Here is a 27,337-nt window from a genome sequence, read left to right as displayed (position 1 = left end):
TTCCAGCCTGCTGGCCAATGATGTATTCTGATCATGGTGGCTTCCGTAGATATTCCAGACAAGTAGGTTAATGCCATCTTGGTTATTCAGCCACCGCCAGTGTGGGAGTAACTTCAGATAAGTGTTAGTATCCTCTAACGAGCAGCTTTTCCTCCTTTATTGCCCATTGTTTCTTAGATTTATGAACTACCCATTCCTTAGTCTGGCAAAGACATACAAAAGAGCAGTGCTTGAACTGAAATATATATATATAGGTGTGTTACAAAGAGATGTACTAATTTATTTAGCACTGTGAATCGTGATGCAATTACTCACCCAGCTCAGAGTGACGCCAGTTCTGGCTTTCCCAAGTAGTGATGTCGGTCAGCAGCTTCACAGAAGCGTACAACTCTCGGGCTTCACTGAGGACAAGATGCTGGGGAGTCATAGATGGATTCAACGCTCAGATGTATTCGATGGGCTTCCGTCTAGTTCCACAGCATCGTGACTGTCCATAGAGTGGGGGATGAACCAAGATGTGCTGCTGTAAATAATTCTGTAGAGCTGTGTAACTATACCTTTTCTGAGCACAGAGACAGAAGTCTTTCTTGCTCTTCAAAAGATGTGACTGTTGTAAGAACTTGTTTAGAATGGTAAATAATAGGTCGTTGAGAAGTAATGAAGAAGAGAGGCATTTTGGGCTTCAAGTAGGCAAGAATTAAAATAGATTTTTCAGTGTGAATTATAAAGTTAGGTAAAATACAAGCAAGCAATCTGGTAAATATAAAAAGCCAGTTCCACTGCTGGCTACTTAAGAAAACTTGGGTTGTTCCAAATTTGGAAAAATATTGTGATGGAAAAAAAGCAGAAAACACTGACTGACTGGCTTTTTTGTAGCCAAGCTGTATTTTAGCAAACTTTCATTATTCTTTATCTGAATGGATTCAGCTTCTTCCATCTCCTATGCTGAGCCTGCCAATTCCATGCCAAAACTGCCGTATTTGCTGAAATCCCATTTCAGGAACGTGTATCTAGGAGCAGGGCTATTTAAGCAAGCTGGCTCCCTTGTGCTCAGTGTTTGAGAATCACCTTTGTGATTCTCAAGTTACTATCTACTCAAGCAAAGTTTTTAATGCATTGAAGTTTGTGTTGACTTGAGTTAGCTTTTGCTAGCTTGGATTTTAGTGCTGTGACGGTAGCTGGTAAGGTTATTTTATTGTTGAAACCTTTTCGCTATATGGATTTTATAAGAATATGAAAAAAGTTTTGGAAATATAAATCTATCATAAGAAAGCAGTTGAGTTGCATGACTGCTACCATTTTTTTTTCCACCAGGTACTATTTTGTATTTGTGTGAGATTACATATGTAAGATGAATAACTTAATATTTAAAATTGTAGAAACTGAAACAGATTGAGGGGAAACTGAAATATCAAGGTCATAGAAATAACAGTACTGTAGAATAACTGCTGGAACTAAGGTTATACAATAGTATTATTTGCATTATTTTATTTCTTACAATACTGGATTGTAAATGGGACAGACGTAAGGTTGTGGTTGCTAGTGTATATCTGAGCTTCACTAATTGTTTCAAGGTCCCCTATCTTGTTTTTGTGTGACTAATATATATGTGTTATTCATTGCGATGGGGGACTCCTGGAGGAGGTAATTTATCTGAATTTCTAGTCTTAAGACTTACATGTACTAATATCTTTTCAGTTTCCACATTTTCATTATTTCTGTGAATTAGAGCTGTCTTTATGTCCCTTTCAAAGGAAGAAAGGTAATTGAGCCTCCTTTAAATACATTTTTATGTATCTGAGAAAGCCGTTGCACACTCTTGGAGCTGCCCATTTCCACCATTTCTCTTTATCAGCTCTGCTTCCCTTGGTCCATGAAGTGTGAAGCCATGTTTGGTCTTGATGTTCTCATGCTATTGCAAAGCCTCGGTGATTTTGTTATAGAATTTTTAACATTTCTGGCATAAAAGATCTAAAATTCACAAACATTGACTTGTAGGAAGATCATCAGTCTTCTCAGCATGTAGACGATATTTGTAAAAGGAGCTGTATGAACAGTCACTGTTTTTCCTTTTAAAAAGGCAGTGTATTAGGAAAGAAAGGCCAAGCCAAATTAGTAAATTTAGATGAAATAAAATCTGAATGCTTATTAAAAACTTAAACAGTTTTTAAGAAAGCAATTCAGTGATATTAGTGAAGTTATACAAAGGTTGTTTCTGTACTGTCTTTCTGTTTTACGAGTACTTGTGTCCTCGTTTGAAATTTGGATTTGGGGTGGTTATCTGTGGTAAAATAAGCCATATAGGCCCTTTTTGGTAATCTGCGATATCAGCGATGATGCAGTTTGTGGGGCTGGAGTGTGCTCAGCATCTTGCAGGTACTCTGCATCTCAGTATATAATCATTTGCTAATTTTGAGAAAGGCACCTCTACTTATTTGATTCACTAAATAGTCAGTTTTCTCACTTATTATTGTGTCAGCTGTATCTTTTCCTTTAAACCATTAAATTAAATAATGGTTTATGCTGGCTTTTTATTTTAGTTCATGCATTTAAAACCTGGAACTCAGATAAAAAGATAGTTTCAGAATAAATTCAGTATATTATTTATGAGTGGAGCAACACATTAGCATTGAGTTCACAATAGATCATATCGCTTTTATTCCATCTTACAAGCTTAGCAGCACAAACAGAATAATCAACATATTATTTGGCTGTCATCTGCTGAACAGAAACCAGAGATCACAAGGAGGTTTTCCCTAGCTGCAGTGATGGCCTTTTTTGTTCCAAGCCCCCATCTGGGAGGGCCATGGTGTGTTATCATATGGAACGCGGGGTTTTCTGTAATCTGCTTAGCTGCACTGCAGTTTGAATCTTTATTCCATGTTTGTGTAATTTATAATTTTAATGAGACCATGGCTCTTGTGGGCTTTGAAATATATTAAAAGCTCTTTTGTGCATATGCTTTTGTTCTTGCTTAATAGGCTCAGTGTATTTAAAACTGATGAATTTTTATTCATGGATTTGGATGTCTGGGGATTAACTTAGACGGAATATCATTGCACTCATCTATTGATGCTTGGAACTTTTTTTAATACTTGTATCTGTAAGTGGAGAAGAACTTACAGAACTTGTGTTTTATACATAAAACAGCTCAGAAATAATTAATAACATTTTATTGAGCAATGAGAAAAAGTACTGGTTACAGTTTATTTTTACTGCATAAACGAACATGAAATATAGTTTGTGCTATGAAAAAAATAAGTAGTTGAATCCATATTCATATGTGTATTTAAAGGTTCATAACTAAAAAACAATTTGTGAAAGCTGCCAAAATTTTTGTAGAATAACAAGTGACAAGCACTTGATTTGCATGTTTCTTCTGTTCAGGTAACTTTAAAATGTAAATACTGAGCTCACTTTTGTCTGACTGTGTTTCTTCTGTTTTTTTAACACATTTTTTAATGCAGAGTATGCATAAGATATTTCATTAGAAGATGATGCTCATAACTGGGAAGTATTGATTCTTTGTTAGTGTTATGTTTTCTGACAGTGCTAAAACTGGTCTTGTTTTTTGCTTTTATATTTTTCAAATATTTAATAATAGCTTTGATTTACTATTTGTGTTAAAATTGCATACTGTGTGATTTCTGTGTTCATAAACCAGTATGGAGTACCCTTCAGTGTTGGCATTCTGATCTGAGACTAACTGGGGATGAGATTAAGATGCTTGTATTTCTTTCTAAACAGTCTTGCTGATGGTGTACATAAATAGGTTGCTTTGCTTTACATGGAGGATGTTTTGTTTGTGGCGTTTTTGTTGGGTTTGTTTTTTTTACTAGCAAACGATCCTCTTTGCAATGACAAATATTTTAAGTAAACAACCTTTTTACTTGTCAGTACGTAGGGGAATTATTTAGCCCTCTTCTATTCACTGCTTTGAGTAGTATTTCCAAAAATAGCTGCATACTTCTAGAAGGTGTGTCAGCACTGGGAAGTGCAGGGGACGTGTGAGCTGTGGACAAATTTGATTTCTATAGGGTCGCAGATTTTAAGTGCCTAATGTGAAAATTTTACTTGTAACTCTTTGTTTTAGTTAATTAAAATTAATTTCAAATGTTGACATGTCTCAAAGTGAATTTTTAAAAATTAAGATAAATGCATATAGCTCAGAATATAGTTATTTGACCCGTGTCACATAGAGATGGTGTATTTTTCTCAGTCACCAGGAAAGTGGCTGTGCTGTCTGTCAGACCTTCGGCGTTTGTCCTAACTTTGACATTGTTACAGGAAACTGTTAAGTGAATATTTCAGCATCCCTTAGAGGCGCAAACTTGCCATGTACGACCGTGCCTTTGCTCAGCTATTTGGATTCCGCTGTTCAGCAAAGATGAGTGTATCTTTGCTGCAGAGGAAGATAGAAGCCCTGGAATGCATCTGACCATTAATACAGCATTTTATACAGGGTTGTGGGATTGTTAGGAGTTGCTTCCCAAAGGTAAATAGAACCAGTGAGAACTACTTGAAATCTGTTTGGAAAAATTGCTCATTCTTATGTAGGTAGTCTCTGGTTGTTTAACACCAGAGGATTGCGTTTTGTGAATTTATGTTTACAGGATTGAGCTCCTTGTCAGCTTGAGATCAGCAGATGAAGGAGCACTTGTTGGAGACAAACTGTCAGTGCCTGATAGAGATAATGTGGAAAAATAACCTTCTTTTGCAGAATATCACCAAGCTGTTTCACATTTGCCAGGCTGAATCCAGTGTTTCTTCTAAAGAAAACCAACAGCTAGAAATAAAAATCAAGTTCTGCCTGACTCCCTGCATGGAAAGACCTTCTGAAAATTGTTCCTTGTTTTGCTTTAGATGTTTGGAAACCTCAGATTATAGTTAGAATATTTAAAACATTTTATGTTTATTAAGTTGTGTATGTGATATGGGAAGAGTATTTCCCAATAAACATCATATATACCCTTCACTTTTCTAGCACATGTGACATTAATTTAACGCATAAGTGTTAAAATAATAGTTTAATATAAATAACAGCTCAAACATAAATATTTAAATAGCCTAATCGGTGTGCAGTTTTTTCTTTGTTTTGGAGTTTGGGATTTTTTTAAAGTAATAATATCAGAGAAACTCTTTGGGAAAGAGATAGGGAAGTTATGGGATTACCTTGTGTGAAAAAAGGTGTCTAGTTTGAAGCAGAGAATGTTAGGAGTTTCTGTTAGCTAAGGAAAAACTGATAAACTATCACTAAATATTCAGTGAAAATTCAGAATTAGGAAGCATTATATAAAGCAAATGTGACTCTAATTTTTTTATTGTAGTGAAAGAATGTATTTAATATCAAGTTCAATAATTTGTTTAGCCACACTTTCATTGTCTGTGACTGATTTTCGTGTATTTAAAATTTTGGCACCATATGTTAAACTGTCTTACACAATGCCATTGGTTATCTGGAAATGATAAATCTGCTCATTGATTTCCTAATTTTATTATGTACACAGTTAATTGTAATCCAAGATTACAGCAAATAAGATGTTAATTTCTAGACAACCTATGTACATTTCCCTCCGAGTGTGATTGTTACACAAGCAAAGAATACAAAGAGAATACCATTTGTGCTATCCTCACAGGAGCTGTCAATAAAAGATGTAATAGGGGATTTAGGAATCTGGAAATGGCCAACTAATTTATGTGAATCTATTTTATTTCAGCTAGAAAGACCAAGCTCTGTTTCGTCTGCACTGCATATTGCAGAGCACAGGCTGTCTATAGAAAACCAGGCGGCTGCATATGGATAGTCCCTTGATATCATTCACTTGCTGTGTAATCTTATTATGCAAAGTTCTAATCTTCAACTAGAATGAATGCCTCTGGGTCAGAATATAGTCATATCAGGGTTTTTGAGGTCATGTTTTGTGATCCTTAGCTTATTCTTCTAAGTAGGGCTGGGATTTAAAGAGTATTCCCCAGACACTAGCAGAGATAGACGGCAAAACCTGCTGCCTTTTTGGAAGACAAGACCAACATGAGGTCCCTGGTAGGATTAAACTTGATTTGTAGCTGTAGGATTTTTTAACAGATGTATTATTGGACAGGGAATAGGGGGCCACCAGCACAGCGAAATTGGATCACGATTGGCATTCTCAGGGAGTCCGCTGGCTGCTAAAACAGCAGCTGCATGTGGATTTGACTTCTTTCAGGTGAAGCGACTTCCAGTCATTTGGAAAGGATGGGATGAAAAGGAACCTTGGTGATAATTTTGATGTCTGCAAGATTTAGTACCAATGTAATGGGATTATCGGTAACACCTTCACTGCAGAAAAAGCCACCTGGCGCTATAACTGGCAGCAACTGAGAACTAATCCTTTCCCATCTCTTGGATGTCATTCATGAGGCTCAAAGTGATTTCCACCCTGCTAGCTGTGATTAATTTTATAAACAAACAAACAAAAAAATCAAATGATGAAGGCATAGGCTATGTAAGGAAAAGGGAATGGAAGATACTAGTAATTACATTTTGCATTTTATTTGCTGTGGGGGATAAACTATACAGTTCTTGTAAGATAACCAAATTGTATTTTACGTGATAAATATGGATGTGTAACCCTTTTTAATCAATGTCTATGTTTGGTATAAAAACAATGTCTATTTCAGTATAGAATTTTCAGCGACCTACTATGTGTACCTGGAAGTAATTACAACAGGTTTTATGTCGTTAGTTCTGTGATAAGGATGTTTATAAAACAGATCCATTAAGTTTTCAAGGGGCCTGAGACTTAAATCATTTGTTTTATTGTGCTTAATACTCTTACCCTGTATCTGGTGGAGTTGCCTGCTGACAGCACTTTATATTAAAATTAATTGTGTGATGTGGAAAAACGTTCAGCCATTTACCTTCTTGTGAGCAACAATATGGCTTTGTTTTAAAAATGTACTAATAAATAGTTTTCTGAGGACACAGAATAATATTTTATTGATGCTAGAGCAATTTTAAGATAAATATTCTGTGTTTTTTTTTTTTTTTTTTTGACTGGGCTTACTCTTGCTGCAACCACTCACTTATTAACTAGAAGCTGTTACTTAAAACTACAGGGTAACTTTCGGGATTGTAGTTATTCTGTGGAATGAACATTAGATGTCTAAAGATAGACCTTAATGTTAAAAAAAACCAACCCAGTCCTCTGAAGTTGTCTTACTAAGTTCAAACTGTGTATAATCTAGGTACTATGTATATATATGCCTTCCTTAATTTGAAATTAACTTTCTTGAGCAGTAATAAAAAGCCTTATATGAGCTAATAATTTTTTCATCATTATCATGAAAATCTGGTAACACTGAGCATTTAAAAAAAAATAATCCATTGTGCCACATTCATGAACTGGGACTGGTGAAATCCATGTCTGAGGGGTTAAGAATTTATTTAACGAGAACTGGGAACAAAATCTGAGACTTCTTCACTCATGTCCTATACCATGACAGCTCTAGCAGTAGGTAAAGCTCACTCGGAACCCTGTGTTTCCTTGAACAATTTACAAATCTGTCCCTCCTAATTCAGAGTTACTCAGACATCAGGGAGAAATGTATGTGTTCACTGTAACTCTTGGGAAGTATGTGTCATCCAGAGTCCAACAGGAAATCATTTGCAATCAATTGGAAACTTATTTTCAGAGACATATAGCAGTTGTTTGTAGTTTCATAATAAAAAATTATTCTACTTATAGCTATCAAGCTGTTGGCATGAAAGGCTTACATTTTCTCTTAATGACTCTCGTTACCATTCCATTTGGTGCAATCAACAATGTCTACCTACTCTCGTCAATGTAACACGATGTTTATACAATTCTCTCTTACCTGTAATATCCACAGGCGCCTGAATTATATACTGTCTTAATATAGTAATATTCTGAATGGTATGGATCTGAAATATAGGATGGTTGTGCAGTATTTTTCTGTCTGAGAAGCGGTGTGAGGCTGCCTTTCTAGCAGGTGCTGTTAAGAAGTATTGATGTTGTATTTCTCTCTAAAGATAGTTGTAGTCATTAATTCACACTGGCTGTGCGACTGTGATCGATCTGCTGTCACGCCGTCTTCCTTTTATCACCTGTAACACATTGCTGGGCTCACAGTGTTTCTGGCCCTGAGAGTAAGGAGTTGGTCCATGCTTTTCATAGGGTACTGGGTTGAGAAGAGCAAACCATTTATTCTGGCTCTCCAGAATAAATTCTGCTGAAAGTGCATGTATTTTACAGCTTAGAGGGTGTCCTGCGGTGTGCTGGGCACTGCACCTGTTAATGAAACAATTCAAGACTTTTCTGTTTTCTGTTGTGTTTTGGTTCATTACTGTGAAACCCGTTAGTTAATATTAAGTAGGATGAATCACAGATTGGTTTAAACGGATTTATTCCGGAGATAATTTGTGTTCAGAAAAAAAAGGCAAGTACATCTTTTTTTAGACAAGGAAATGAGTTTGGTAGAGAACAGTTTCCCCAAGGACGGTCATCCTTTTTTCTTTATAGATAAATACTAAATGCAAAGAACAAAAGTCACTTTTCACTGTATTCGGGCAAAATTCCCCAAAACTTCTAGAGAGAGTTGTGAGTAATGCTCTGCACTTTTAAATTCCTGCATTTAAATAACAAAATGACATGAAATATAGAAGGGGAGGTCTTTACTTCATTTTTAAGTAGGGCATATTGTACATGCAGTGTTTTTCTTTTCATCTTGCTGCATTGACCCATCTTAGTAAATGAGGGAAATCTTGCTGTGGGTTTAATTCGCAATAAAGCTGAGACTCAGTTTAAGGGGGACAGGTTTCTTGCAGAATGTAAAACTTGCTTCAGTTATTTCAGTATGTGTGTATTCCACTTCCTTAAATAGAAATAGTCTTAAAAATTTTGTTAAGGAAACAGTTAGATTAGCATTGCAGGGATTACATCTAATCATCAGAGTTTGATTTAAATATTTGGGGGAGGGAGTCAGAAGATATTTACAGTCTTGTGTGCTGCAGAACTTACTCCACTGTATCCTAGCCGTGAACAGGAAGACCTAATGCCTCATTTTTATATGCAAGTGTTTTGGTAATGAAAGTCTAGTTTAAGGAGAGCCCTGCAAAACCTTCAGAATTCCTATTAACAACTGTATTCTTTTTCTAGTATAGGCAGGCTGTTCAGGATTCTATTATCCTTAATTTTGTCTAGTTCTTCAAGGCTTTTTTCATTTGATTGATTGTCAGGTCACTTTGGTTGACTACTTGATTACTCGAGTTTTCTGTGAATGTAATTTCAGTTGTGAAATATCATCAAATCATTTCAAATCACTGCTGTTGAGCGTTTGGTTTTAAATACTAGAGCTTGAATAAAACCAGCGATCTTAGTTGCATTGCCTTCACATGATTAAAAAAGCTCTATCGAGTGTTATTTAATAAATAACTACATCTAATTATTTGTTGGTTTTATTTACTGTTTTTTTAAAAAATATTGTCCATCAGTCGTTAGATACAAAAGATAGTTTTGTAAATGTTAGATTGTTTGTTATCAAATGAGTGATACTCTTCTGTTTTACTGTAGACTAGAACCAGCTGAACGACGTAACACTGTACGATGCTTCGCAATGTCCTAGGAAAAACCTTTCGATTTCTCGGGTATACTGTGCAATATGGCTGCATAGCGCATTGTGCCTTTGAGTACCTTGGAGGAATTGTGGTGGTAATTTTTCTTTTTCATGACATTTAAAAGAAAATAAAACTATAAAGCTGAAATTATTGTATGTGATAATGCCAATATTTCAGGTTTCTTCATTTTTTTAAAAGCTTTTTCAAAGAGTGTTTAGTAAATGCATATTTTTTGAGAGGCAGGTCCAGCCTTTATGAAAGTTATTTCTACTTTAGGCACTCATATTTTTTGCCAAGTTACTGCTTGAGGCATCACTAAAGCAAATGGGAAACTGTGATTAAGCATTTTGCAGAGAATACTTTCTTTCAAAAAGAGTGGGGTCACTAATAATGCCATAGCAAGTGCTTATTTCCAACTCTGGGCAGATTTCTGGATGTTTTATGCTGCCTCCCCCTCCTCCCCAGGTTCTAAACCTAACAGATACCGCTGCTGGATATAGCGGATTTTGGTTGTGAGCTTCTCTTGCAGCTTCTGTGATGCTTCTCTTTTACAGAGGCTGAAGAAAGGGGTAAATGGGCAGAGCTTCAAGTGCTGCTCCAAATCATTTCCTGCAGATTTGGTGCTGAAATGAATCCATTGGGGCTGGTAGCACCTCGCGCAGTTCAGGACCGATTCTGAGCAAATACGCAGTTGTAACAGAGTTCGAGGCGTTCTGGAGGCTGTCCTCACCTTTTAATTGTATCAGATGTTCCTCGGAGGATCTCACCTTTTTTACTTGTTCTTTACGTTACACCTTTTCTAATTTATTAGCAAATATTTTGAATATTAATGTATTTTAGAGAAAAGTAATTGGAAATAATAATTTTTTCTCATTTATTTTTAATTTGCAGTGTTCTGGACCTTCAATGGAACCAACCATTCAAAATTCTGATATTGTCTTTTCGGAGAACCTTAGCCGCCACTTTTATTGCATTCGAAAGTATGCTCCTTTGTTGAGACTAGATTTTACATTCCATTTACCAGAGCTTGTCAGTAACCACATTCTGTCTGTCCTTTATTTTTTGTATATTTTTCTGCTTCTAAATTTTAATTTTCATAAATCTGCTCTCATTGTGTCTCGTAGAAGTTAAAGTAATTGGCACATACAGCCCATCAAACAGAATTCCTTCAGGATACAATCTGTGTCACTTTTACAGCTTTGTCCAAAAAATGGAAAATTTTTTTTCCCCCTAAACCAGTTCTATTGTGTGAATGTGACTTCTCCTCTCCAAGCAGTTTTGTTTTACTTGCAAACCAAGCTGTCGATATTGCTGTGCTCAGATAGGTTGTAAGGAAAGTGACCAAATGGTGTAAGTACCATTTATCAAATGTCATTTTATTACTGTGTTGTAGACCACAGTAGGCCCAAGGCCCTCGCCCGTTTTGTTGTGGCCGGTTTCACCGTACAAGCTGATGTGTATAATCAGGAGGCAAAAGTAATATAAGGTCTCACAAACTGAGATTAGACATTTGAAGTTTCACTGGAAGAGTAACATTTGCACAATAACATTTAGGAACGCAGAATCTGTTCTGTTCCGTATATATGTAGCGACAGGACCAAGTTAAAGGGCATTCATTTAATTGTCAATTAAAATGCAGTCTTAAATGTTTTACAAATGTTCTAAATAACAAAGAATCTCTCCAAATATACTTAAAAACTGTGTAAAATGACACCCTGAATAAAACCGAAGACACCAAAATTGTAGACAAGAATTTTCAGCAGAAGGGGAAGTATCTTTAATGTACGTGAATATTTTTGGAGTATACACATTGATGCACATGTATTCAGAAAAATAGTTTGTGTTTAGAGTTCTTCTGTTTGTTTTTGTTTCTGTTTTTTCCTCTCAGAGGAGATATTGTAATTGTGAAAAGCCCAAATGACCCCAAATCAAATATCTGTAAAAGAGTAATTGGCTTGGAAGGGGATAAAGTCTGCACAAGCAACCCTTCAGATTTCCTTAAGAGTCACAGCTATGTAAGTACTAGAGTTTCTTGCTTTGTAAATTAATGATTACTTAAGTAGGCCTGGTAGTCTGTACAGGATTCGCAATATTTGAGTATCATAAATCATAACATATGATGTTCATAAATTATTCTTTATTCTTGTATATATACAGTAAAATGTTGTAATCTGTGAACTCTCTTTACGGCAAGCTGGTTTTTTCGGTGTCTTTTGTCTCTGTAGGAAGTGTGGGCAGATATTTTTGCTCTGACCTTCACTTAGGTCTTCTTCCCTGGAAGAATATTTAAAATTCTCTACATAAAGTGCAGTACAGATGGAAGACTCGAGGCCTTGGTCTTAAGGCAAAAATGTTTCTGTATTTTAAACATAAAGAAGTGAAAATTTTGTCTCTGCAATAGCTTTGAGGGTTTTGCTTTCAAAATTACACTTCAGTGTAATTTAATATCTCTACATTTCAGTGTAACAATATTTTAAGTTTTCTGAGTACGGCTGGAAAAGTAGTCATTTTCCTAACTTGTCCAAAAAGTCAGGTAACAACATGAAATAAATAGGAAAAAATATTCTCAATGCTCACAGTTACCATAAGAAGAATTAATACCCAGCCTGTAGCTAAGGTCCTGTGCTGTGAAGGTAGAGAATTTTATGGAACGCTCCTTGCAGCCAGCTACAGTTTGTGATGGATAAATCCTGTAAGAGTTCAGCTGCCATAAAGACAGCCAACTTCACCAGCACGCCTTCACATACCATTGCTTCACTTGTATTGAGCAGCTGGAGTCTGTCCTTACTGAAATCAATGGCAAAATTCTTGTCAACATTGTTTAACCAAGGGGAAAAAAAACCCACAACTGACTCCCCTCCCTCTCCCCAAATCCCCACCTTTTTTACCAAGCTGAAGAAATGTTCTAGCTCCTATGGGAAGAGTAATTATGGGGAAGTAGTAAATATAAATTGCCCAGAGCAGAACAGTGTTAAATGGAAACCTGAATTCTGTGTGCGCTGATAGAAGACGCAAATGGAGTTTCTCTGAGCATCTTGTTCTTTGCTTATCTGAGTCTTGAAAACGAAGTTCAGGAAAGGTTTGTACTTAACAGGATGTCAGCGTTTCTGGAAGCCCTGAGGTGACCAAATGAATATCCAGCAGAGCAATTTCTGCCCTAGGTGTAAGATTTCTTGTCTTTAATTTTAATGTAAAACGTAAGGAGAAAGAGAGGATGGGGAACGCAGAGTCCATTTCCTGTTTGCCTGTGTATGTTTTTCGTAACGGCTAAAGTGTGGAAATAGAGCAAAGTGACGTGCAAGCTTTCTTAGTTCTTACATCATAACTTGTAGCTAGGGGGAGAAGCGACCTAAACGGAAATGCTGTGGTTTGTTAGTGCATATCTTTTTTCCTCCTAGCTTTAGTGGTCGTTGAAGAGGTAGATATTTCCATCTGTTCAGGAGACGCTTCCTTTACAGAGAGTATATTCTCAACACAGATGTTTGCACTCTACACTCTTAACTTACACTGGATGATTGACTAAGTAAATTGTTCTTGTTGGGGAGGGAAAAAGTGATAGGTGTCTGTGTTTAGGTAACTGTCTAATCAGATTCCCTGGTTTAGTGAATCATTGTGCTATGCACTTTTCCTCTTAATTCAAACACAAAATTCTTCAAATCAAGTAGCAGCAGCAGAGGTACAGAGAACTGGCTGTTTGCTTTGCTGATACCTCCTTGAGAAGAATTAAGCTGAGTTGGGTTTTTGAAAAAAAGAGAAAAAGATTGTTGAAACTCTGAGGAAAGGCCTTGGCTCGGATCACAAACGGCCAGAAGTGCTGCCTGGGGCGTTGAGCTGCCGGAGAAAGGTACAATGGCAGGCACTCTATGCGGGCAAAGCCTAGACATTGTCATCAGTTTTGTTGTTTATATCAGGCTACTAACTGCTTTTTAAAAAATGAGAAATGTTGGAGTGATACTTGAATGCAGTGACTCCGAAGTGTGTAAGGTTGGAGGATCGTTTGTGTTAATTACAGTGAACTGCTCAGCTTTCCTTGGCTAACTTGTCTCCTGGTTTGGGGATTGATAGCGAATAGTTGCAGTCATGTTCACAAACTTATTACAGTGCAGTAAATACAAAATATCAGATGCCAGAAGTAGTATCGAATTGGTATTTGAACCTCTGCTTCGTTCTTGGCTGGTGTTTGCCAGCTGCTGGTTAGGTATTTGGGGTTAGCCAGCTGTGGAGATGTCAGGTTAATGGCAGTACAACGTACCTACCGCAGCAGAGAGTGAAACCACCTCTAAGCAGCTGCTTCTCTTGTCAGCCCGAGGGTCACCAAGAATCCTTATGGTCATGTTAGTAGGAAGTGTGCTTAGTCTGCATCGGCTGTGCCAGTCGTTTTGTTGGAATATTTTAACAGATTTCAAGCTAGGGATTTTTGTGCTTAGAAGCACTCTCCTACATGATTCTTATTCTGAAGCCTGAGAGAATGCTAAAGTCAGATCCTGCTTCCAGTCCTGTTTCATTCATGAATATACTTCTCAGGATGGCTTATGTATATCGATAGAGAATGGAGAACTCTGTTTACAATTTGCTCTGTAAAATTACACAGATGAGATACTTCATTGCTGCAAACAACCAAGTAGATACCTGTAGATTAAAAAAAACAACCAACCAACCATAAAAACACCACAAACCAACCTTCCAAGCTATAATACAAATGAAAAATTAAAAAAATCATACGTAAGTTGAATAAGTTTTTCTAAAAAGAGATATTTCAGTTGAGTATAAATGCAGTATAGCAGAGGCAGTTATGTGAACATCATTATAGTGGTATAAAAATACTTTTGTGCTATACTTAGCTGAAGTAATACATCATATGAGAAAAAATGTTTTTGTCAGAGCGCACTAAGTGTAAGGCTGTACCAAAAAACTGTCTTTGATGGAATCATTGTTGGGTTACAAGCTGATGGAACTAATCCCACATACCCAATTGATTGCTATAAATTAAGCATATGCTTAAATTAAAATTTAAATGCATTAGGAATGACTTTACTTTGGACCCTTTATGGTACATGATGTTTCATATGCTAGAGGTTGCAGCTTATCTGCAGAATAATAATGAGGGGAATCTTCCTATTTACATGAAGGATTATGAAATTCCTCTTTTGAGTAAGCTGCTATAGTATTACAAAGTTAGAAAAATGTATTCTTGCTTTTCATTGCATTTTTATTGGTATTTTGTATGGAATATGAGCATTGGGCTGGCAGTTTTGCTGGGCTTTTTTTTTTGTTTTTGTGCTCAGTGATGGTTTATATAGATACAAGCAAGTGTATTTCCTGTAACAAACCTTTAAGAATGCATAACATATTCTTACTGTATCAGAAGCAATGTGATATGAACCCAAAAGTTAAAAAGGTAAACAAATAACTTTTAGTAATGTGGTATTCAGACCTAGTTTCAATTATTAAAAAGTATCTTTTCTGATTTATTCATTTAACTATAAGATCTAAATAATGAGGGTTAATAAAGAAATTACCGAATCGCAGTAAACCCCTGAAATGGCCTTTAAAAAAACCACCTGAAAGGTAATTTTTGCATTCAGGTTTTTATTTCCTGTTTTTAAAAGTCTTAATACAGATCCAGGTTTATAATTCAGATTGAGTATCCTATTGTTATATTTGAGTTTGGTTTAATGCCATTTACTTTAGCTTTAATTTCTTTAGTACCATATGTTCTTGTGCTGCAGCTCCTATTTACAAATTGAAAAAGTGAGGGGTAAGTCATCAGATTAAAACAGCTTGTATGTCATAAACCACCAATATGCTAAGCCTTTGTGTCACTTAAACAAAACTAGTACCTAATAATGTCACTTAATACAGCTAGAGTCTGTAAATAAAGAACTGCCTTTTGCAAGTCATAGTGATAAAAAGCTGAGATACAAATCCATATCGCAGCAACACTCTGCTGGTAATCAATCACAACGCACCACTAATGCTGTGAGACTAGCTGATGTGGGGGAAGTGTGTTTACCTTGTGCTAAAATGAGGTTCATTGCGGAGATGGCATCCCTTCATCCTGTGGTTAACTCTAGAGCTAACATAATTCCGAAGATAATGCATCTTACTGTGTTTGCGGACCAGAGAAGTGGTCTTACACAGCGCTATTAACTCTTAAACAGTCCTTGTCAAATGCAGTAAGAATATTATGTGGGTACTAAGAACAACGTAATGTTAATGCAAACAACACAATATCTTAATCACTAGACAGTACTACAAGTTTTGGATGCACAATGTAAGACACTGAAATATTTCGGTGCTCAATACCATTGGATAGTCTCTTTAAAATATCCTGAATGGCAATTAAAAATAAAGTTCTCAAAACACTAGCTCATTTTCCTTTGTCCTTAGTATCCTAATAGCTAGTTTACAGTCATGGTTTAGTATTTCAGTAATCTAAGTTTTAATAGTTGCTGGTCAGGAGAAAGGAAATACCCTACTCTTTCTTCTCCTTGGTTCTAGTGTTCTAGAGGCTTGAGAGAAAGTGATGCCATAGTTTTAAGCAGCAGGTGGGCTAAATGTCTGGTGGGAAAGGAGAACTGACTTGGTGCATTTGTTTAGTTTGCACATTTGTTCAGTTTGCAGATGCCTCTATATCCCAGTACAGAGAGTTCATGACTAGAGCTAATGTTGAATCTTCTAAGAAATAATTTTAAATCAAAATTCTGATTTGTCAAAACTAAATTATTCGAGGGAAAAGAAATACAAAGAATTTTATCAAACTACTTCCCAATATTTCCAGGGTTTCTACTGCTCAAGTGGATTGGTCTTTTTACCAGTGTTGGTTTTGATATTTCAAGAACATACGAGTGGCGTGACTTGTGACACAACAGCACTGCTATCATTCACCATAGCTTGTCCTCATGTCTGTGGGGTCAGGGCTTGGGTGGCCAGACATGGGCACGCCTGGCCCATAGCTCAGGCAGGGGCCAGCAGCGAGAGGCCCAGCTTAAACACAGCTCCTGAATGAGCTCCCACCGAGGTCTCTTACATCTCTTTTTATTTATAGCACTAAATGGTTTTCCTCTGTGGAATAGGCTTGGCCGTACTGGTCAGAGCATCAGTTTGAACCTTCAGGATTTTATGATTCCATTATTCCTCTGCTTCAAGTTAAGTAAGAACTTCCAGAAAGCTGCTTAAGATGAGGAAACCATCTGCTCAAGGACTCACTGAAGATTATAAGCGCAAGTTTTAGTCTGCCTATATCAGCTTCACGTCTGGAAGAAGGACCTATTTCATGTTTTTGCTCCTCTATACCTACTAGCTAAGGCCTTCCAGCTGTCTTAAATGGCGAGATGATGCAGAGCTGAGGCCTTAGATTGATTAGCAGAGATGGAGGTGACTCCTGACAGAGCTGGCAGACGATGCTTTTAAGATTCCTTACCCCTGCTCGGAGTATTTATTGGCCATTGTTGCTACCAGACTTATTAGCTAGATCACTTTGTACAGGTTTGCCTTTGTCCAGGGCATACCAGTGGTGGTGATGGGTTTTGTGTTTTAACCAGTAAATTCCAGTTGGGTTTTGAACCCGTAGATTTTTTATTCTCAAACCTGTATTTTAGGGTGACCCTGTTACATCATCTGTTTTCTTAAGAAGAATCAAATCCTTCGTAATGATTGCTGTGAGAAAAGTCTATGCAAACTGCTAAGTAATCTTTGCTGGATTTGAAATCAATATTTTCTTCCAAAATACCGATCTTCTATAAATCAAGAAAGCGAGTAATTGTCTTGACTGATGAATCGCATAAATATTCTGATTTATTTTTTTTCCAGGAGTTCCTAAATGTAGCTAGGAGGCTTGTTTTTGAAAGTTCTGGCCTATGAACATGTATAAAATACAAAAATTTCAAAACTGGAGTGGATTATAAAGCTTAGATAAATAGTTTTTCACTATTTCAAGCAAAGTGATTTTGTTTTCAGAAGAGAACCATTGTTTTAATGCAAAGAGAGAGGTTGCAAAAAGGGTTCGCAAAATCTGGGCATTGTTCATGACAGTAATATTTGTTCATAGCTTTTATTAATTTTATTAATTTTAAGTTATGTTTAATTAATGTTAATTTTAATGCTGATAGTATTCTTAGAAAAGGCATGATGGCTAATAATGTAAATATAGGGTTGCAGCAGGAGATTTAAAAAATTGGATATATAGCTTTTCAGGCTGATTCAGGGCAGCATATTGAACAATACGCTCTGGATCTGAATATGAAATGAGAACGTTTATAGAAGTGAAGTAAACAGTGCATGCAAGTGTTTGAATTATTATTTCACACAGTTGGAAACTTTTGCAACATCCAAAAAGTGATACTGAGAGAAAGCATATTTTTTTTGTCATTTGACTGGCACATAGATATTTCTGGTGTGAAAATTCCGTGACCTTTCCCATAAAGCGGTGAGTGTGGTGATCGAACCTGTGAAGTTCCAGGAGTAGTTGCATTACATAAAGTTTAGAAGGAGCAACAATGGTTAAAAAACCAAACAACCAATGAATGCTTTGACACATTACTGTAAGAGCTTCCCCAAATTTTTAATGAAGAGCAACACTCAACTGGTATGCTTGCACAATGGAGAAAAATGTCTTAGAAATTCAAATCTAAGTTAATATACCTCGATTTCCTTGTAGCATATGAGTTAGCTACCACTGAAGGTTATGTGATTTTAATATTGGTTAATAATCAGTTTCAAAACTCAAAGATAGACAAGTCTTCATATCTTACCGTTTTGCAAATTTTCTGTTAAAACAACCAGTGACTTAATATAGAGAATGAATTCATAACAGAAATATTCAATCACAGTGAATTTAATGTCTGTATAAAAACCTGTCATTGTCGTCTTTTCTCATAATAATGTGGACCAAGGTCATAATGTATTCTTTTTAATATGTATATTTAAACAAACTGGGCCAAGTATGTTCTATCTTATTCATAAGCAGCTTAAACTGTTCAATAAGTAAAAGGAAAATGCTAAACTGTTTGGAAGTACCTATGAATTTAAGGTAAATTCATTCTGTTATATTCTTCTAAGAAGTATTAAATTCCAGGTAATTCAGCCTCTTAGGGATACTTAGAAGACGCTGATTTAAGATCTCCTATACTGCTGAAGTTCCAGTGTGGTTGCTACCACTTCATAGCTTTTTCCAGCACAAAAAAAACGGAGATGTAAATACTTCTGCTGATTTACAAAATACTGAGCTAATTAATGTTGTTGGGTTTTATATAGATGGCAGCCTTAATATGAACAAAATTTATGATAAGCCTACAGAAATGGTGCCTAGAGCAACTGGATCATTAAAAAAGAGTATCTGTTAAGCATTATTCACTCTTGGTTCTGAAGTAATAAATAAAGGATTAAGGAATAGTTACGCGAGACTTTGAGTATAGAGTGATAAAACAAACTCCCACATTTCTATGGTGTATATTTTGTCCTAACTAGATGCAATTTACTTAAATAAGGCAATTTAATCAGTATTTAGTAAATTTGTCATTTGATCTTGTAGATTCTTTCATCATATTTCACTTTAATCAAGAAAGGTAACACCTGTGGTTTATTCACAAAAGCTTCTTTTGTTAAATGAACACCCGCAGGCCATGAAGCAATTACATTTGTTGCTTGTACCAAAGTAGAAGGCACTTAAATAGACCTTAGTAGGGATAGATGAGAAGTTGCAGACTTTATTCTTTTGTCCAGCACTGAGATTAGTTCTTATCATAGCTCAAGAAGGAAGCCTCTGAACTGAAAAGAAAAGATGGGAATGATTTAAAGTTCTTCTTAAGTTTGAAACTTTGGTATTGCTGGAGGTGATGTGAATACCTGTGACCTTACGAAAGTTCAAACTTCATCTGCTCCCAGCTGATTGTACACCCTGATGTTCTTTGACAAACACAGACTGCTTGGAATTCCAAAAGGAGAGATTGCAAGAGATTCAAGTTTATAATTCTCCATTTAGTTATTAAAAATCCCAATTTCTCCATCTTTAATAACTACCTCCCCTCCAAGTCCTCCAAAATCACAAACAAAAAAAACCAATACCAAAACAAAAAAAAACCCAGCCCAAACTAAAAAAACCCTATTTTCATTTAGTTGGGTTTGGGGGTGTTTTTGAGGCAGATCATTTAATCTGTTATATTAGTTTTCTAGTATGCCAGTTGGTGCAGCACAGGCATCTCATCTCTTGGTTTTGAAGTTAGTGAGATGATTACTCAAAGAACAAAGTTTGGCATCATGGTAAAAAGACCACAAGAATATAATTCTTTGTTGATTTTCCCCACCCATTTCTGTAAATTAATGTTTTATGCTAGCAAGTATGCATCAATTACCTGACCTGTACTTCAGTTTTGACGCTTAAACTATGCCACTAAGTAAATGACAGCAGCCCTGCAAATTTAGCCAGTTTGTGACAGTGAAAGATGTTTATTAATCTGAGCTGAAACACAGTAAGCTACTGCTGCGAGCTGAGTTGTTCTAAATGATAATCTTGCTCTTCTGGTGTATCTGCTCCTGTACTAGAGCCCCCAGAGCCTGGGCAGGGAGAAGGGGGAAGAGTCACGTGTCTGATCCGTGTCCTGTATTCTCATGCATATAAACTGCACCTCGGATAACCAGTTCTGCCCGAGAACTGCTGCTCCTTGGAAATAAATCCTCTGCTAATCTGCACATGTAGATACCGAAATGCAATGTTGTGAATTGTCAAGCAAGTGGCTTTCCCATTGCCTTGGGATTTCTGGCAGTAGCAGCCTATTGGTGTGTAATTAATGTATTCTTACTACAAATACAAAGTTTCAATAGTTAATTATTTTCTTTGGTTAAAAATGCATCTTATTCCCAGCTACTGTCCTTGCGTAGCCTTGAGGCATTTCAGATCGGGTCCCGATTCTGCAAAGGCTGATACTTAAAAGTTAATTGTATTCAATGTGAGTAATCCCCCTGAAATCAGTGCTGTGGTCTAGAAATAGCTTGTGCATCAACCCTTGAAGGATTCTGGCTTTAGTCTTTATTTCAAAGGGGTGTAAACAACTTTTTCTTTTTTTTTTTTAAATTAATGATTATGGCCTGTCACTGGTATTTTGGTTTTACGTTTTCAGGTAATTCATGTGTTTTTTATTGCTTGCCTTAATTCTAGGTTGTAGTGAAGTGCCTAGATGATGGACAGGCACCATACAAAGGTATTACACTGTATTATCTCTAGATGAATCACACTTTGTGACAGTACTCTTAATGACAAATGTAGAGGTACAGGGTCCTGTCATACCTTCTGTGGAGAACTACAAAAGTTACCGTAAGTGGTGAATTTCAGGATACAGGAAATCTATTGCAAATGTTCTATCTGGAATGCAAACTATGAACATTTTGTCTAGACAAGTAAAGTAGTGATATGCCACAGCTGGCAAAAGCCCTTTATTTTTTATACTTTTGGAGCATGGAAGATTGGAAGGTCTAGAGTTGGTTGGATATACTTGTGTTCCGAGTGGCTCCTTATTTCACATAGTAACAGATGAGCTTCACGTTCTGCCTATGAATCGGGGAAATGTGAGAAAGCATGGGAAGCAGTGAAGAGGAGCTGGTAGCGTCCTGTGTGCGCAACAGTAGCACGTTGCAAGAAGTGACGCTTTTTCAGAAATGTGAAATGTTAATGTGGGTTTGCGTTTTTATTTCGTAAAAAAAATAATATCTTCCTTTCATAGTAATTCATGCTTCTCATTTTTGTGTATTTGCTGAGATAGATAGGATTTCAAAACGACGGTAGTTTGATGTATGATTTGTAATGCTGGTAGATGCTGGGTAGGAGAGTTTGCACCAGAAAGGTCAGAACGCTGCTTGGCATCGTAAGAGGCATCTGAAAAACAGACTCATCTAAGATGTGAATGCTTTAGGTGGGTACACTGCAAATAAGTGAAGATGAGTATCCAACTAAACTGACAGTTGCTGGTGGGCACTCTAAAGAGGCTGTATTCCACAGAGTTTTTGAGGAAAACAGGAATGTCAGTACATTCTCAAACATGTCCTGTCAAAAACATATGTCCACATGTGATGAGATGTATAGTCGACACAGGTCATTTGACTCTGGATAGAATTTTTATTTATTTATTTTAAATTGACTTCTGGTTGGTTACGTTGTTTGTAAAGCTGTTTGGGTAGGAGGATGGCCAAAGTCATCTCGCTGAAACCCACTGGCCTTCCCAGAGAAAGCTCTTCCACGCGTGTGCCAGCAATCTGAGAAGCCTACAAAAACCAAAAGGTGGCAGACGAGTTGAATATGGAATTCCTGTGTTGACGGACTGGGAGAAAAAGAAGTAAAGGACTAGCAGATCAGTTTAAAACAAAGGCGGCGGCACTCCTTTATACAGGAGACTGTGGAAGCAGGTTTCAAAAGGGTTTAGACATATTGCTGGTCTACAGCTCCACGTACAGATTCTAAAACGCCGAGGCAGGGATGCGTGCCCTCTGACGTGCCTAAAGCACCTGTCCTGGACACCAGAGACATACCAGGGGGTGGCTGGGAGAAGATGGACAGGCTCACATACGGACAGGCTTTCCATGATGAATATCTCTCTTTGCTACTGTCAGAGACAAACTATTGGTTTTTAATCTGTAGGTTAGACATTTGCTACAGCTACAGCTCAGCAAAGGGACTCTCGGGTACCCTGGTGTGGTAACAGGCAGGTAGGACAAAGTTCCCAGCAAGTGTTACCTGGCCAGATACCGTAAGTACCAACAATTACATGTCAGCTGCATTTTCCTCAAATGTTCATCTGGGGGACCTGGTTTTATTCTTAATGGTTTACACCCAGACTTTACTACTAGAGTGGTATTTCATTTTGTTCAGTCTGTTATCCTTGAATGCTGTATATGTTCTTATGAGTCTATGATGTGGCTTATTTCTAAAATGTTAATGTTTACAATGCTAAAACTCTTGAGTTTCACTTGAAATTGGTGGGGTTTTATTTTGTTTCCGTATTTTTTTTTCTCTGTGGGGAATGTAATGTTTCAAGTACATATTTGGTTTTGGAAAAATGTATGTTAATTTAAAGTCCACATTAAATATTATCTAGATTGAGAATATGTTGCTCCTTTTAAATTGCCAGCCTGCCTGAGAATTTTAGAAACAGAAACAGATAAGAAAAAAAAAAGTATTTTATTTGGTAACTTGTAAGAGGTTATTTATATCTGAAATGTTTTTATAAAAACATATCAAAATACTGTTGTATATTCCAAGCGGAAATCTTAGTTTGAGACTTACAGTAGCAACTTTTTCATATATGAAAGCTTTATACTCGTATTTAGGTAATTAATACAGCTACGTTGCTATTTCTCATTTTGTCATTGAGTCAGTCAGTGAATGCCATGAATCTATGGTATGTAATATAGTTAATGCATAATATATATAGGCAATGAAAGGTCTTTGTCATATAGTATAAGGTCACCATCATTAATTTTCAAATTATAAAAAGGGATTTGCTGTTTTGTGATCATCATTATTGCAATATAATGTGTTGTGGATTCTGCCTGCACATAGAATGAACTGTGATCTTAATTAGAACTTTGACAAGCCTACTCCGATAAAATGATGAGATTATTCGTAATTGATGTCACAATCAATTACCAGTTAGTTCATCATGAATCTACTAACAGGTCTAGCCTTGGTGCTGGCCCCAGGATGTTGATGAGTGTGTGGCTGCCCTGTTCATGCTGTTACTGCGACAGGAGGGCAGATTTTCAGTCAACATCCTAATGACCTCTTTTGAAGTCTATTAAATTAATGACCCTGTCACATTGGTCTAACCTCTTACATCTTCATTTTGGATTTTTTGTTGCAAACCATTGTTTTTTGAGCACATGATAGAAGAGATACTTTGGAGCGCTCCTTCTCATCCCTCCAAATCTGGCACCGTGTCTTACTAGATGCAATAAAAAATTAATTCATTATACCATCATGAAATACAGAACACAGAAATCAGAAAATATATTGTAAGGCAAACTATGCTTAATACCATTCTATTCTATTTTCTTTTTGCATTTCAATCTTGCTTAATCATAGGTACCTAAAGGACATGTTTGGTTAGAAGGTGATAATCTCAGGAATTCTACAGATTCCAGGTGCTATGGACCTGTTCCTTATGGATTGATAAGAGGACGCATTTGTTTTAAGGTATATATAGTATCTAAAAATAGTTGCATTAATACATTTTTAATGCCTGGCTGTTGGGTATTAAAACTCGCCTCCTTAACTCTCTGGCTGAAGCAAACATAAAAGGAAAGCTCGAACACACCAGCCACTTGCTGTAAAGGGATAATTCAACGATGGGGGGGGGGGTTTGAGGGAGGACTTGTTTTTTGAGCAGCGTTCTTTGAGCAGTCGTTGCCTCTGAAAACTGAATCAACTATTTTACCAGCAAATCCAAACCTGACACAAACACGAACACGCACACGCATGTAGCACGCACACACCCCACAGCACGGATACATTCCCTCCTTCATTTGATTCCTGCCTCTGCAAAATGGTAGGAAATGGCAGCTCCGTATTTCACTAGTGCAGTTCCATAGTTCAAAAAAGAAAGGTGGAGGAAAAGGTTATCTTTTTAGGACTTGCATACCTACTTCAGACGCGTAGACTGGCTTCGCTGCTTTCTAAACTAAGTCTGAGAAAAAGCCTTGACAGTAAAGTCAAATCTGTGCCACTGTAATTATTTTATTTAGAAAAAAATGCTTTGAATTAATATTGTATTGTATAAACCTCCATGGTTCCTTCTCCTTCTGCTTCAACAGTTCTACAGCTTTATTTCACACTAAATTACTTTTTCACATTATCTGCATTATTAATTTACCCATTTACCAAAAAGAAGAAACTAAGACAATTTCTTCTCCATTAAAAGTTTAATCTTAGAAACAAGGGAGTATGTATTATAGACCTATGCACCAGCTTTTACAAAGCTAGATTTAAAATGCTGCCATTCGGAACAATAAAAAACGGTTTTGAGAACCGTTCTCCATCTATTGCAGCACACCCACAAAACCATAATTTAGCACAGCTGTGTTACATGCACAGGGAAGATTAGATCTTTCCAATTTAACAAAGTTTCATATACTTCATTTACAGTTTTTATGAACACAACTTAGGACTTTGCAAAAAACCTTGCAGCTATTGGCCATAATCGCTAATTGCTTACTAAACCTCAAATAACGTGTCCCCCCCGGCCCCACCACCGAGTCGTGTCTGACCTCTCTGCTTTCTGCGTACATTTGCTTCCAGTTCTTCCCTAGCGTTTATTGAGTGCTCTCTGTTCCCTCTCTGTATTGTTTGCCTTGCCATGTACACCAGAGGAAAAAAACGCTGATTCCAAATAGGGCTGGTTTTATGACCCAAGTTTTAGCTTGGATTATTAACTGCCAAAACACAAATGATGCTAATACGCTGACAGGCCTCTTAATAAGAATGTGGTATTAATAAGCCAACTGAAAAAAAAATTTCACCAACTGATGTACTAGTATAGAAAAACTGCTGTTTACTTCCTTAAGGGGACTGTTAGCAAATAACGTATATGTTAAGAACCTATGTATGTGGACGGACATAATTATTCACAGTATCTCTCCACAGCAATAAATTTGTGTCCAGCTTGTACCGCAGTAAGAAAGATGTTTGAGAGGCTTTAACGAAGTGACTGACAGGACTGAACCCTGCATTTGGCAAGCAGTAACCTCTGTAAAATGAATGGAACTCACACACGGATATTACATATTGAAGTAGTACTTTAGGATTCCAGAATATTGTCTGTTGAAAAAGGCAGTATGCAATCACTTGACACTTAATCAGAATAATGATTTAACTAAATTTTATAGCAGTTGTTTTATGATGGTGCATAGGGTAGTGATTATTAACATGTTAATGAGATTTAAGTATATGGTGCTTAACAAAAGCAAAAATGAGTTTATTCTTCAAATGAGTGTTTATACTTTGGGCTGTTTATGGCAATTCACATTGGAATGCAGTGATCTTGCTATTGTATGTTGCTATTGAACATTACAGAGAAAGGCAGCAGAATACGGCTTGCCTGCATGGAGGTAGCTAATTAGTAGACCACTGGCCAAGAAGCCTATATATGCTTTTAAATGTAGCCTAGCAGAGGTTTGGCTTCTCTTTCATGAAAAATCTTTTACTGCCTTGAGAATGGAAGCTTAAAGTGGATTTTGGAGAAGCAGATGTAATGGTGCCTTTGAATACTAAGTTACAGTTTTAGTAATGGATGCAAAAAAATCTAATTTGGAAGTAATGGATTTCAACAGGAGAGAGCTTGTGCCAAATTTGCCTAGGCAACCTGTTCTTGGCGAAACATAAACGTTAATTCTCTCTGTAGCTTATCTGTGAAGTTTAGATCTAAGATTCTCAATGTCGGTGCCCCAGTTTTTAACCCATACAGAAATAATGATACTTGATTATATTTTCCCCCCTTTTTCCTCCCTACCAGCATATTAACCCCCACTCTGAGACAAGTTCATTCCATAAAAAGGCCGCTGAAATCAAAGTAGCTGCAAATTCAGTAAAAGCCTGGAAGTCCCACTTGACAGAACTCGTGCTTCATCCTGTCCTAGGCAGGATATCCTGCGCATTCCCTGGACTTAGGCTCCACGTCAAAAATAGATCTGTAGTCTATCTTCAAAAGAGCTAGTTAGCCCCATTTATCCCCCATCCATCAGATCAAATCTATGTAGGCCAAACCAAAGCGGGCAAGGGGAAATAGCTGCTAATTGGACTAGCCAGTTTGAACCAAGTAGTCACAGTCAACCTCTGTCATAACTTTAAAAGACTTGGGAATTACTATACAGAGTGGCATGTCTTTGTTTCACGGAGTAGGCTTGTTCCATCTCCTTCCCAACCATGAATATTGTTTCCCACATTCTCTCCTGCATGCAGACTAGGTAAAACATCGTTCTCATTCTAACTTTTACCACTAAAATTACCGTGATGAATTTGAAACTAAATTGTCAAAACAATATTTAAAACAAATTTGATTACTTTCACTGAAAGAAAGTCAAGTTGCAATAGGTGTGATTTGAGTTGCCTGAAATGAGATTTGTTCTGTAGTGAATGGCCTAAGAAACTTCCTTCTCCGGGCCTTTACTCAGATCAGCTTAGATTTATAATACGGGATATTCCTATCCCCTTTTCCTCCTGTTTGCCTTCGAGGCCAAACAAAGACTTGACACCCAGCCTGCAGCCAGCACAGGCCCTCTGGAGAGCCTTGAATGCTGTAGCTTTGCTTCTGACCAAGATCACAGATATCCTTCTGTTGTTGGTTCGTATTGCTGTATGTTTGTGTGGAATTTAAAATAGCTCGCTGGCCAATATGCATATTATTTCAGTGTATTCCTGTGTATCAGCAGACGCTCCTCATGCTCTTCCCTAACTGCATATGCCAAAAAAGACATGTATTTTCTAAGATACTTGCACAAGAGAGCTTTGAGCTTTCTTCAGATCCACAGAATTTGAGGTCCTGGGAATGACTCATCCTTCTGTCTTCCCGAGGGCCCAGGCACAATCCAACTGATGGCAACTCAGCAGAGTGCCGCCAGGGGCCTGACAGAGGCAGGTCTAGGCAGCTTCTAGCAGTGCACGGTCCCGGTCTAGTAGTAAGCTGATGCTGTGTCTTGCTACATCCATCCTTAACTGCCTCCTCTGCCATCGTCTTTAGC

General features: G+C 37.0%; 1 protein-coding gene across 5 annotated transcripts in view; it reads left to right on the top strand.

Annotated features, from left to right (window-relative positions):
- IMMP1L (inner mitochondrial membrane peptidase subunit 1) overlaps positions 1 to 27,337 on the top strand; it is a 35,596-nt gene that overhangs the window by 6,833 nt on the left and 1,426 nt on the right. For all 5 annotated transcript variants that reach the window (XM_054200213.1, XM_054200210.1, XM_054200212.1 and 2 more), the window contains 4 exons: positions 9,573 to 9,710; positions 10,508 to 10,596; positions 11,505 to 11,631; positions 23,688 to 23,798. In XM_054200213.1, coding sequence (XP_054056188.1) covers positions 9,606 to 9,710; positions 10,508 to 10,596; positions 11,505 to 11,631; positions 23,688 to 23,798 — 432 coding nt within the window. In that variant the 5' untranslated portion in view covers positions 9,573 to 9,605. The remainder of the gene's footprint in view (positions 1 to 9,572; positions 9,711 to 10,507; positions 10,597 to 11,504; positions 11,632 to 23,687; positions 23,799 to 27,337) is intronic.

Source organism: Rissa tridactyla, chromosome 4, assembly GCF_028500815.1.
Source record: "Rissa tridactyla isolate bRisTri1 chromosome 4, bRisTri1.patW.cur.20221130, whole genome shotgun sequence".
Classification (NCBI taxonomy): domain Eukaryota; kingdom Metazoa; phylum Chordata; class Aves; order Charadriiformes; family Laridae; genus Rissa; species Rissa tridactyla.
This window is presented reverse-complemented; position numbering and strand designations above follow the sequence as displayed.